General features: G+C 43.5%; 1 protein-coding gene across 2 annotated transcripts in view; it reads left to right on the top strand.

Annotated features, from left to right (window-relative positions):
• Window positions 1-829: 829 nt before the first annotated feature.
• SCCPDH (saccharopine dehydrogenase (putative)) overlaps window positions 830-11571 on the top strand; it is a 66679-nt gene continuing 55937 nt past the window's right edge. The window contains exons 1-3 of one of the 2 annotated variants that reach the window (XM_071207323.1): window positions 830-883; window positions 3330-3408; window positions 10990-11102. In XM_071207323.1, coding sequence (XP_071063424.1) covers window positions 845-883; window positions 3330-3408; window positions 10990-11102 — 231 coding nt within the window. In that variant the 5' untranslated portion in view covers window positions 830-844. Of the gene's footprint in view, window positions 884-3329; window positions 3409-9275; window positions 9571-10989; window positions 11103-11571 lie in introns of those variants that run through there. The other variant, XM_004458202.4, reaches the window with a different exon arrangement.

Genomic DNA, 11571 nt, shown 5'->3' with positions numbered 1-11571 from the left:
GTTTCAATTATTCCCACAAACCAGGGATCTAGGTAAAATGAGTGTTATCAGCTAACTGTTATTTTAGCATTGAGGTTCATCAATGAATTTGTACATTTCTACTTCCCTTTAGTGAAGGGGAAAATGATGATTTTGCAAGACCTAGATTTTGGCTTGGTTTCTTGCCTCCATTTTGGCAGCCTTCATCTTCTCATCTCCCAAAGCTCTTGAGCCTGTAGGGTTGTTTTTTTTTTTAAGTTTTTAAAATTATTATTATTTTTTATCCCTCCCCCCCGCCCCATTGTGGCTTTTTGCATGCTATCTGCTCTCTGTGTCCATTTTGCTGTACCTTCTTCTATGTCTGTATTTATTTATTTTCCCCTCTCCCCTTGCGTCTTGTTTGCTGTCTGCTCTCTGTGTTTATTTGCTGTGGGTTCTTCTGTGTTCTCGCTTATCTCCCTTCTTTTTGTTGTGTCACCTTGCTGAGTCAGCTCTCCAAGGCATCTGTGGGCTGTACAGCACTCCCGGGCATCTGGGGGCCTGCCAGGTGGCGCTTGCGGCCCCGCGGCTCTCTGTGGTGTGCAGGGGAGCCTGCCTTCACGAGGAGGCCCCGGGATGCGAACCCAGGGCCTCTCGTATGGTAGACGGGAGCCCACCTGATTGAGCCACAGCTGCTTCCTGAGCCTGTAGGGATTTATAGTAGATGAAGGATTTTGTGGTCTCTTAAAACTAGGACTGACTTTTTGGTGAACTATTATGTTGAAGTATGATATTCTGCCATTTTACTGATGACTGTTTTTAAATGTATCCGGTCCTCTCAGTTTTCAGACCAAACATGCCCGGTGGAAGCTTATAGAGGGCTGCAATGGGGAAGAAGTTCCTGCCTCGCGCTCAGCACCAGCTGGTAAACGTGACTGTCCAGATGTGCATTCTTCTTTTGGTAGATACGGTTTGCAGCACTAACTATAAGGGTTATTGTACAGTACATTGTCAGTATTCTGGTTCAACATATCTTACAGTTCATATATAACCTGTATTAATTGTACAGATTGTGCATTTAAAGATGTTTCCAAGTTGTAACTTGGTAAGAGAGAAAACAAGGTCATAAATAATATTTTGTTTGTAAGTATCCTTTGTACAAAGGAAATGTTTTAAAAAATCAACTGAAATAAAGTAATTTTAGTACACAGGATGTCTGCTCAGTTTTTTAAAGTAATTTTATTCCCATAAATTGTATAAAGTATATTTCAATTATTTGACTATCCACTGGATAGTTATCGACTCTCAGGAACTGTGCTGGATGTTAATTAGAGTGACAACATTAAGGTAGGGGTAAGCCAGAACTCCCCCATAAAGACTTAACCCCTGTGGTCTAGTTGTCTCAAATTCTGTCTGACCAGATAGTTAAGTGACCTATTGTGTTCAAAAGACATGATTCTACTTTAGAGTCTGACTTTGTTTCATGCAAATTCTTATATTTTGTCCCCCCCAACTGATAAATAAATGTATGCAGTTCTTGCATCTTTACAAAGCTTCAAAATGTAATCTTAACTAGGCTCATCTCCCCAGATTTGACTCTTACCACATTTTAGTCCCTTAGGGCAGTAGTTGTTGTAGATCAGGCAGTAGGTCTTGTTGTTTAAAACAGAATGACTCTTCTATTGGAAGGTTAATTTAAGAGGGGGGAGATGTTTGTGGATTGGATTTATATGTTTGTTTTTTAATTCAAAGAGGAAATAGTTTTTGTGTTGTTTTAAAAAGCATTATTTAGATTATATACTTTATTCAATAGGACTGTCAGTGAGAGAAGTGACACAGCTTAACTCCTAAAATGTTCATACTGAACTATTTGAGATGAACATTTGCCTAGTACTGAATTTCCCTGGCTAAACAAGTATGTGGCAGAACTAAGATTAGATCCTAGGTCTCATATTGCCAGGATTTCCAATATACCACCCTGAATGTGGAGGAAACCAAAATGTGTTTTTTAAAAAATAATGTTTTGTTTTATTCCCATAGTTGGGTTCTTCAGACTAAAGTAGAAGGAGAGTGTTATAAAATTTGTGCTTCTGCCCTGTAACCATGTCAATTACTTAGAATAAATTGTCATTAGCTAAACATATCAAAGCTTCTCTGAGTTATGCTTAGGATTTAAAGCCTATCCTACCTAACTGTTGTTAGAAAAAACATGGCGCTCACTGGGACATGGAGACTGACACGATGGCAGGCAGGAAGTTTATTGGGAAGCTCTCCCAACAGAGAGGGTCTGAAGAATAGACTCCAGCCCCCTCTGGCAGAGGCGGTCATGGATTTACACAGTACATCTCTAGGCAGGAGCATGCTTAGTCAGTGGGAGGGGGCTGGGGCTTGGGTAAGACCCGAGGGCCAATAGGGATGGCTGGGGGTGGTGGGCGAGGGCCAGTGTGTTCTAGGGGTGCGGGAGGGCTTGGCGGGGTCCTGTGGCTTCTTCGTCTATTCTTGTGAGGAAATGAACTGTATCTGGACACGTAGCCTCAGGATGAACCGCTATTCTATGTCACAGGAACGCAAGTCACTGTTTGCTAACCACTGTAGTCCTTGTGGTCAGTTAATCATTATAAACCTTATAAGGGAGAAACGTCTAATGACCCTAAAAAGGAATTTGAACATAAATAAAAATTAACCACAGTGGTTAGCTAACTCCACAACAACAGTGGTTACATGCTGGTGCTGTCACCTAGCTCACTGATGTCAGCTGCAGAACCAGGTCTTCTTTATGTGTCGCCAGCAGTTAATGATTTTACTTACAAGTGCTTTAATTGTTCTTAATTGGTAGAGACAAAGCTGCCCAAGGGTGTTATGGTTATGTATGGTTATGTAGGCTTTGTAACAAACCATTTTAGAGGATCCATTTATAAATTAATGTGTAGGACTGCTTGTGGCATTGTGTGCTCCAGCAGCTCTATAGAGAATTCTTTCCCCTTTTGTCAACATCCTTTACATTATGGAGTTGAAAAAGGGCATTATTTACCATGATCTAAGACCATGATTGACTAGGAAAAGGAGAATAAAGTATTGCATAATTTGGGGTTCTAGTCCTAGCCTCTTCACTACTGTTAAAAATTATGAGATCTTAAAAGTCATATCCTCTCTGACCTTCATCTATAAGAAAGAAATACAGATGGCTTTTGGCAAAAATGAATTAATATGAAACCTATTAACTATACCATGGTATCAACGTATGCATATATGTTTGGGGGAGGAGGTGGGAAGAATTTGCTTTCATTTGAGCAATTCAAGACCCAGTCTATAAGGCTCAAAGGCCCTTTCCAACTTTGCAGTGGAGTAACCGGAACTTCTTTGCCTTGTAGGATATCAATTGGAGAATAAAAGATTCTGATCTGAAGGCAGATGGCTCTTCATCATCAATGTCTTTGAACTGTGGTTTAGGTAATTAGTCTTGGAGAATGGGCTCTTACTTGCTTTTTACTATCTCATTATATCATAACTGATCTTATTATAAGTTAAGGCTTATAGAAGGTCTCTGTTTTCATATGGAACAACTCAAAAATAGTAATGTTAAATAACTTCCCCCAAGGTCATATGAGCCACAGATTCAGTAGAAAGTAGGACTCACATCTCCAAACCACTTCTTCAGTACTCTGCCCAACACACAAATATTAATTGTATCACTAGAAAATATCTCTACGTAGGTATCATTGATGATCAGGGAATTTTGGGCATGCAGTGAAATTATTAGCTCAGAGTAGGAGGCCTGTTTGTTGAATAAACAGAGCTGCCACTGGGTTAGTGTTAGGGGACATGGGGTTAGATCCACAGAAGTGAGGCAATGACAAGCAAATAAAGAATGTGCAGGGAAGCTCAGCTAAACTTCACAGGTAGGTAAGCATGGCTTAGTACACTGACAACTAAAGACAAACAGCACATACTTGTTTCTGGAGATTTAAAAAATAACATTCCATTGTTGCAGGGAGACTGCAATTTATTTACTACTCAGAGACAGATGACTTGGAAAGAGAAAATTTTGTTCAACCACACTAGTGATAAACACCAGGGCAAGGTGTTGCCTTATCACAAGGGAAGGGTAGAAGGGCCAGAGACTTACTGATTTATTGTTGATGCATTATTGTCTTGTTTTAATGAAATTCCCTCAAACTTTTAGCTCTTCCTGGGTACTTTAAACTAGAGCCTAATGATTGGATATCTTAAAAACATACTCTGGCCACTTTAGCAGTGTTATTTTCATTAAAAATCTTTATGTCTTCTCCCAACTCCCAGAATCCTGGTCAAGTCTATGGTCTCCTGATCTCGAGCCTACTTTATCTCTTTTTCTTGCCTGATTGCTCTAGCCAGAACCCCAGCAACACATCAAACAGCGGTAGTGACAGTGGGCATCCCTGTGCTGTGCCTGATCTCAAGGGGAAAGCTTCTGTCATTCTCTTACCACTGCACACAACGCCAGTTATGGGCCCTCCACACGCGGCCTTTGTCATGTTGAGAAAATTTCCTTCAACTCCTATCTGTTGTAGTGTTTTCAATCCAGAAAGGATTCTGTACCCTGTCAAATCCTCGCCCCCCCCCCCCCCCCCGCATCAACCAATAGGATCATATGGGATTTTTCTTCTTTGATTTATTAATGTGATGTATCACCCTGATAGATGCTTTTGTGCTGAACCACTCTTGCATGCCTGGTATAAAAGCCACTTGAACAAGATGAGTAATTCTTTTACTGTGTTGTTGGATTCAATTAGCAAGTATTTTGTTGAGGATTTTTGCATCTGTATTCATTTGGGAAATGGGTCTATAATTTTCTTTCTTTTTTTTCATAATATCTACCTCGTGTATTAGTCAGACAAAGGGGTACTGATGCAAAATACCAGAAATTGGTTGGTTTTTATAATGGGTATTTATTTGGGGTAGAAGCTTACTGTCCCAGGCCATAAAGCATAACTTACTTCCCTTACCAAAGTTTGTTGCCACATGTTAGAGCAGGATGGCTGCCGACATCTGCCAGGGTTAAGGCTTCCTGGATTCCTCTCTTCCCAGAGTTCATTTCTCTCTGGGCTTAGCGCTTATAGTATCTCCACAGGTTAGCTGTAGACTATAAGGCTCTCTAGGCTTTGCCTTTCTCCACAAAGCCAGCTGTAGACTATTAGGCATATTGATTATTTCTCTTCCCAGGACTTTCTTCTCTCTGGGCTCAGGGTTCCTCTCTTCCTGGGCTTGCTTCTCTTTCCTCACAAACAAGCTCCTCTGTGTGCTTACTTCCCAGGGCTCCAGCTCAAAACTACAGCATCAAAACTCCAACAGCAAAACTCCAACTCTGTTCTTTGCCATGTCTTTTATCTATGAGTCCCCACCCACCAAGGCCCTAATCATAATTTAATCATGCTCAGGTACATACCAGTTTACAAACATAATCAAATATCTATTTTTGGAATTCACAACTATATCGAACTGCTACACATGGCTTTGGTATTAGGGTGATATTAGCTTCATAGAATGAGTTTGATAGCATTCCTTCTTGGTCAACATTTTGGAAGAGCTTGAATAAGATTGATATTAAATCTTTGAATGCTTGGTAGAACTCACCTGTGAAACCATCTGCCCTTGAGCTTCTCATTTTGGGGAGTTGTTTGATGACTTTTCAATCTCTCTGCTTGTAATTGGTTTGTTGAGGTCTTCTGTTTCTTCTTGGGTCAGTGTAGGTTGTTCATAAGTTCCTAGGAATTTTTCCATTTCATGTACATTGTCTAGTTTGTTGGCATATACTTGTTCATAGTATCCTTTTATGATCTCTTTTATTTCTGTGGGGTCAGTAGTAGTAATGTCCCCTTTTTGATTTTTTACTTTATTTGCATCTTCTTTTTTTCTTTGTCAGTCTAGCTAAGGGTTTGTCAATTTTGTTAATCTTCTTGAAGAACCAACTTTAAAAAAAAAAGATTTATTTTTATCCCCTTCCCCCCTCCCCTGCCCCAGTTGTCTGTTCTGTCTATCTGCTGCATGTTCTTCTTTGTCTGCTTCTGTTGTTGTCAGCAGCAAGGGAATCTGTGTTTCTTTTTTTTGTTGCATCATCTTGTGTCAGCTCTCCATGTGTGCGGCACTATTCCTGGGCAGGCTGAACTTTCTTTCACGCTGGGTGGCTCTCCTTACAGGGCGTACTCCTTGCACGTGGGGCTTCCCTATGCAGGGGACACCCCTGTGTGCCAGGGCACTCCTTGCACGCATCAGTGCTGCGTGTGGGTCAGCTGCACACGGGTCAAGGAGGCCCCAGGTTTGAACCGCGGACCTCCCGTGTGGTAGATGGATGCCCTAAACACTGGCAAAGTCCGCTTCCCAAGAACCAACTTTTTGTTTTGTTAATTCTTTCCCTTTTTTACTCAATTTTATTTATTTCTGCTCTGATCTTTGTTTTTCCATTCCCCCTACTTTGGGAGTAGTTTGCTCTTCTTTTTCTAGTCCCGCCAGCTGTGTAGTTAGGTCATTGATTTTAGTTCTTGCTTCATTTTAAATGTAAGCATTGAGGGCTATAAATTTCCCTCTCAGCACTGCCTTCACTTCATCCTTTAGCTTCTGATATGCTGTGTTCTTGTTTTCATTCATCTCTAGATATTTATTGATTTCTTTTGCAACTTCTTCAACCCACTGATTTGTTTAATCTCCATATATTTGTGAATTTCCCCCTTTTCCACCTCTTGTTGATTTCTAACTTTATTCCTTTATGATCAGAGAAAGTGCTTTGGATAATTTTGATCTTGTTGAATTTATTGAGATCTGCTTTGTGACCAAACATATGGCCTATCCTGGAGAAAAATTCATGAGCACTTGAGAGGAATGTATATCCTGTTTTGGAGTACAATGTTCTGTATATGTCTATTAGGTTTAATCCATTTACCTATTATTCAAGCTGTTTCTTTATTGATCCTCTGCCCAGATGTTCCATCCAATGATGAGATTGGTTACTGAAGTCACCAACTATTATTGTGGGACATCTATTTTCCCCTTCAGTTTTGCCACTGTTTGCCTCACATATCTTGAGGCATCCTGGTTAGGTGCATATACCTTTAAACATTTTTTTTGAATTTTTAAATTTTTATTTTTTAAAAGTTACTTGGATTACATAAACGTTATATAAAAAATGTGGGGGATTCCCACATGTCCTACTTCCTAACCCTCCCACACTTTCCCACATTAACAGCATCCTTCATTAGTGTGGTACATTTGTTACAATTGATGAACACATATTGGAATATTGCCACTAAGTGTGGATTATAGTTTACATTATAGTTTAAACTCTTTCCCACACATTTTTATAAGTTATGACAAGATATATAATGGCCTGTATCCATCACTGCAACATCATTCAGGACTATTCCAATGTCCTGCAAAGGGTACATATACCTTAATGATTGTTATTTCTTCCTGGTGAATTGCCCCTTTTATTAATTATTAACTCTATTATATATATATAATTATTAATTATTAACTCTAATAACAGTTTTGCTTTTAAAGTCTATTTCATCCAATATAAGTATAGGTACTCCAGCTTTCTTTTGGTTACTGCATTGGTGGAATACCTTTTTCCAGCCTTTTACTTTCAGTCTATTGGGTCTAAGGTGACTCTCTTGTAGACAGCATCTGGGTGGCTCATATTTTCTTATCCACTCTGCCAGTCTGTGTCTTTTGACTGGGGGGTTAATCCATTAACATTCAATGTTATTACTGTTAAGGCAGTTCTTATTTCACCCATTTTGACCTTTGGGTTTTATCTGTCACGTTTTATTTTCACCCCTCTTTTTACAGTTGTAGTTACTTTTACTGATATAATCTTCATTTCTAGACTCTCTTCCAAGCTCTCTCTCCTGTCTTTTCAGACTGTAGCACTCCCTTTAGTATGTTCTGCAAAGCTGGTCTCAGTTAAAAACTCTCTCAGTTTCTATTTATCTGTGAATATTCTAAACTCACCCTCATTTTTGAAAGAAAGTCTTGCTGGATATAACATTCTTGGCTGGCAGTTTTCCTCCTTCAATATCTTAAATATATTATACCACTGCCTTCTTGCCTCCATGGTTTCTGATGAGAAATTGGCACTTAATCTTTTTGGGTATACCTTGTATATTATGTATTACTTTTCTCTTTCTGCTCTCATAATTCTTCTCTTTGTCTTTGGCATTTGACTTTCTGATTGGCATGTGTGTCTCAGACATTTTTTTAATAAAAAAACCCCACAAGTTTTAAATTAGTTTTAGATTTACAGAAAAATTGAAAAGATACTAGAGTGTTTCCTTATACCCCTCATCCCGTTTCCCTGTTGTTAACATCTTTCCCTGCTATGGTACTTTGTCACAACCAAGAAACCAGTATTGGTACATGACTGATAACTAAATGCCACAGGTCAATCTGATTTCACTCGTTTTTTCCTAACATCCTTTTTCTGTCTCAGGAGCCATCCATTTCGTTGTTGTGTCTCTTTAGACTCCTCTAATCTATGAGAGTTTCCCAGGCTTTCCTTCTTTTTGATGGTCTTGAGTTTTGAGGAGTGTTGGTTGGATATTTTGTGAACTCTCCTCCTGGTTAGCCCGGGGTTTGGGGCGAGGAAGACCAGAGAGGTGAAGCGTCATTTTCATGACATCAGATCAAGGCTACAAGCTGCTGACTTACACCCACGACGCTGACCGTGCAGATTCGGCCGAGGTGGCAGCCGGGGGCTTCTCCACCGTGACAGCCCCCGCGCCTCTCTTCACAGGCTGCTCTTTGCACTAGTCTGCAGTCACCAAGCAGCGGCCTAGCTCCGAGGGAGTTAAGCTCTGCCTCCCTCATCTGGAATTCCACGCTGGAATTGCGTGTCCTTTTACTATTCATTTACGTGAAAATGCTTTTGAATACTCTGAGTAACGTTACTCAGACACTGGTGTGTGTGGGGGGCAATCTGAGGAGCTCCCGAACTGCCCTTCACTTCACCTCAGCTCATACCACAGCCCCGGGCGTTGCTTCCCCGAGGCATCCTAAAAGACGGCTTCACCTCAACGGCTGCTCCAGAGGCCACGCCGCGGGCGTCCCGCCAGGGGGCGAGGGGGCGGGCCCCCCGGGGAACAGGAGGCCGCGGCTGCAGGAGGCGGCTCCGCGGGGCAGGCCGAGCCCGCCGCCACCCCGCCGGCACCCCGCCACGCGCCCTGCGGGGAAAGGCGGCGGGCGTGGGCGGCCCCCCGGCGGCCCGCTTCCTCCTCTCGGCGCCAGCGACCTCCCGCGCCACCACCACGCCGCCCCCGCGGAGGGCGGCGCGGGGCGGGCGGGGCCGGCGCGGGGCGGGCGGTTGGCGGGGGCGGGCGGCGGCCTTGAGGCGCCGTCCCCGCGGCTGCTCCCGGCATGCTCGCGGCGGCTCGGCGGTTCGCGGGCTCGTCATGGCGCTCCCGCAGCGGCCTTTCCACCTGGTGGTGTTCGGCGCCTCCGGCTTCACCGGCCAGTTCGTGACGGAAGAAGTGGCCCGGGAGCAGGCGGTGCCGGAGCGGAGCTCCCGCCTGTCCTGGGCCGTGGCGGGCCGCTCCCGGGAGAAGCTGCAGCGGGTGCTGGAGAAGGCCGCCCTCAAGCTGGGTAGGGCCGCGGCTTCCCGCCCTCGGGCCTTTCCTCCCGCCGGTCTCACCCTCGCTCGGGCTGCTCGCCCCGCGGCCCTCCCCGCGTCTCTGAGAAGTCGTCTTTCCTGTCTGCCCCGCGCTCTAGCCGGGGGTCCCGGGTGGCCTGCAGCCTTCCTGGCGGTTCGTGGCACGGGAAGGTGGGGCCGTTAGGGACGAGCGGTTCTGACCAGACGCAGACTGCATCAAGTTCCAGTTGAGGGCTTTGTTAGCCGCGGGGTGACTGCCTCACCCCACGCAGAGGAGGGGGATGCCCGAGGCTCAGGGAAGGGGTGGCTTTGTCGCCTTTTACGAAGGGGGCGTTTGCGAGCGAGCAGGACAGAAGCGGAACGCTGCAGTTAGCTGAAGACAGCGTGTCTATGCTTTTCTTTTTTAAAAGCCCCTTCCTGTGAGCATCCCCGTGTTGTTTGTTGGCCCTTTCCTTGGGGACAGCCCTAAGCTACTTATTTATCGGAAGGCCCTTGCAATTCCTATTTCCTAATGTAGTGATCGTTCTGTTTTCCCAATGTGGCCTTACCCTTGCAGGGCGTTGGGTTCTTCAAGAACGTCCTCTCCCCTTGCCCTGCGATTATGAAGGCGTCAAGAGGCTTCTCAACGTTGTCTTCGTTTGCTTGCAGTACTTCTCCAGCCATCTTAGTCTGCATTTAAAATGTCTGCCCTCCCCCCCCCACCTGGGTTGTCTGCTCTCTGTGTCTATTTACTGCAGTCTTTCATCTTTGTCCACTTCTGTTGTTGTCAGTGGCACGGGAATCTGTGTCTCTTTTAGTTGCGTCATCTTGCTGCATCAGCTCTCCGTGTGTGCAGCACCATTCTTGGGCAGGCTGCACTTTCTTTCGCGCTGGGCGGCTCTCCTTACAGGGCGCACTCCTTGCACATGGGACTCTTCTACGTGGAGGACACCCCTGCGTGGCAGGGCACTCCTTGTGCGCATCAGCACCGCACATGGGCCAGCTCCACACGGGTCAAGGAGGCCCGGGGTTTGAACCACAGGCCTCCCATGTGGTAGGTGGACGCCCTATCCATTGGGCCAAGTCTGCCGACCATATAAATCTTTTGACAAGAGGAAATTGGAACAATCATATACTCAACATCTAAACTTGATTTTTAACTTGTCATGTTATACACGGTTATCATTTACACATTATTTGTTAGATAATTTTTTTAAGGTAACCTTTTTTTTTTTTTCAGTAATGCTTAGTATTCCGTTATTTTTTTAGCCTTTTCTTTTACATGAACTGGTTATGAACAGTTTCAATTTTTTTGTTCGTGAATTTGCTTTCAGTATATTTAATAAATTTGCTGTCACTGATCACTATAAAAAGATCTGGATGATCTAATATTGTACCAGGATTTGCCTAAAATTATTTCTTTCTTATTTTAGGAAGACCAACACTGTCATCTGAAGTTGGAATGATAGTTTGCGATATCACTAATCCAGCCTCACTTGATGAAATGGCTAAACAGGCAACAGTTGTCCTCAATTGTGTAGGACCAGTGAGTACTCAACTCTTCTTTGTATCAGAACAAATAATCCATTCATTTCTAGCAAACTGGTATTTTAAATTCCAGAGGAACATAAGGGCAGGGGGATGAATTGGTTAAAGTCCCTGTGGGAAGTTTCATTTCTTAGGAGGAGCAAGTAGATATGCTCAAGGAAGGGAGTGACAGGCTCCCTATGATACTATGCTCAAGGAATGTGTGCTGGTTTGTTCACCAATTAGAACTGTGATGGCCAAGGTTTTGTTATTTTTTTCCTAGTTGTGTGTCCTTTCAGTAAACAAGGAGCATGTACCCCAATATATTTTTATTTATATACTTTGTAAATAAATATGTATTACTGCACAAATATATATTAAAACCTGTATACAAAAATAGATGCTACAGAGCTGGGGTGTAGCACAGTGGTTGAGCATCTGCTTCCCATATACAAGGTCCCAGGTTCAATTTCCAGCCCTGGTACCTC

This window comes from Dasypus novemcinctus, chromosome 13 (genome assembly GCF_030445035.2).
Source record: "Dasypus novemcinctus isolate mDasNov1 chromosome 13, mDasNov1.1.hap2, whole genome shotgun sequence".
Lineage (NCBI taxonomy): Eukaryota > Metazoa > Chordata > Mammalia > Cingulata > Dasypodidae > Dasypus > Dasypus novemcinctus.
Note: the sequence above shows the minus strand (reverse complement) of the source record. Positions and strands in the feature narration are given on the sequence as shown.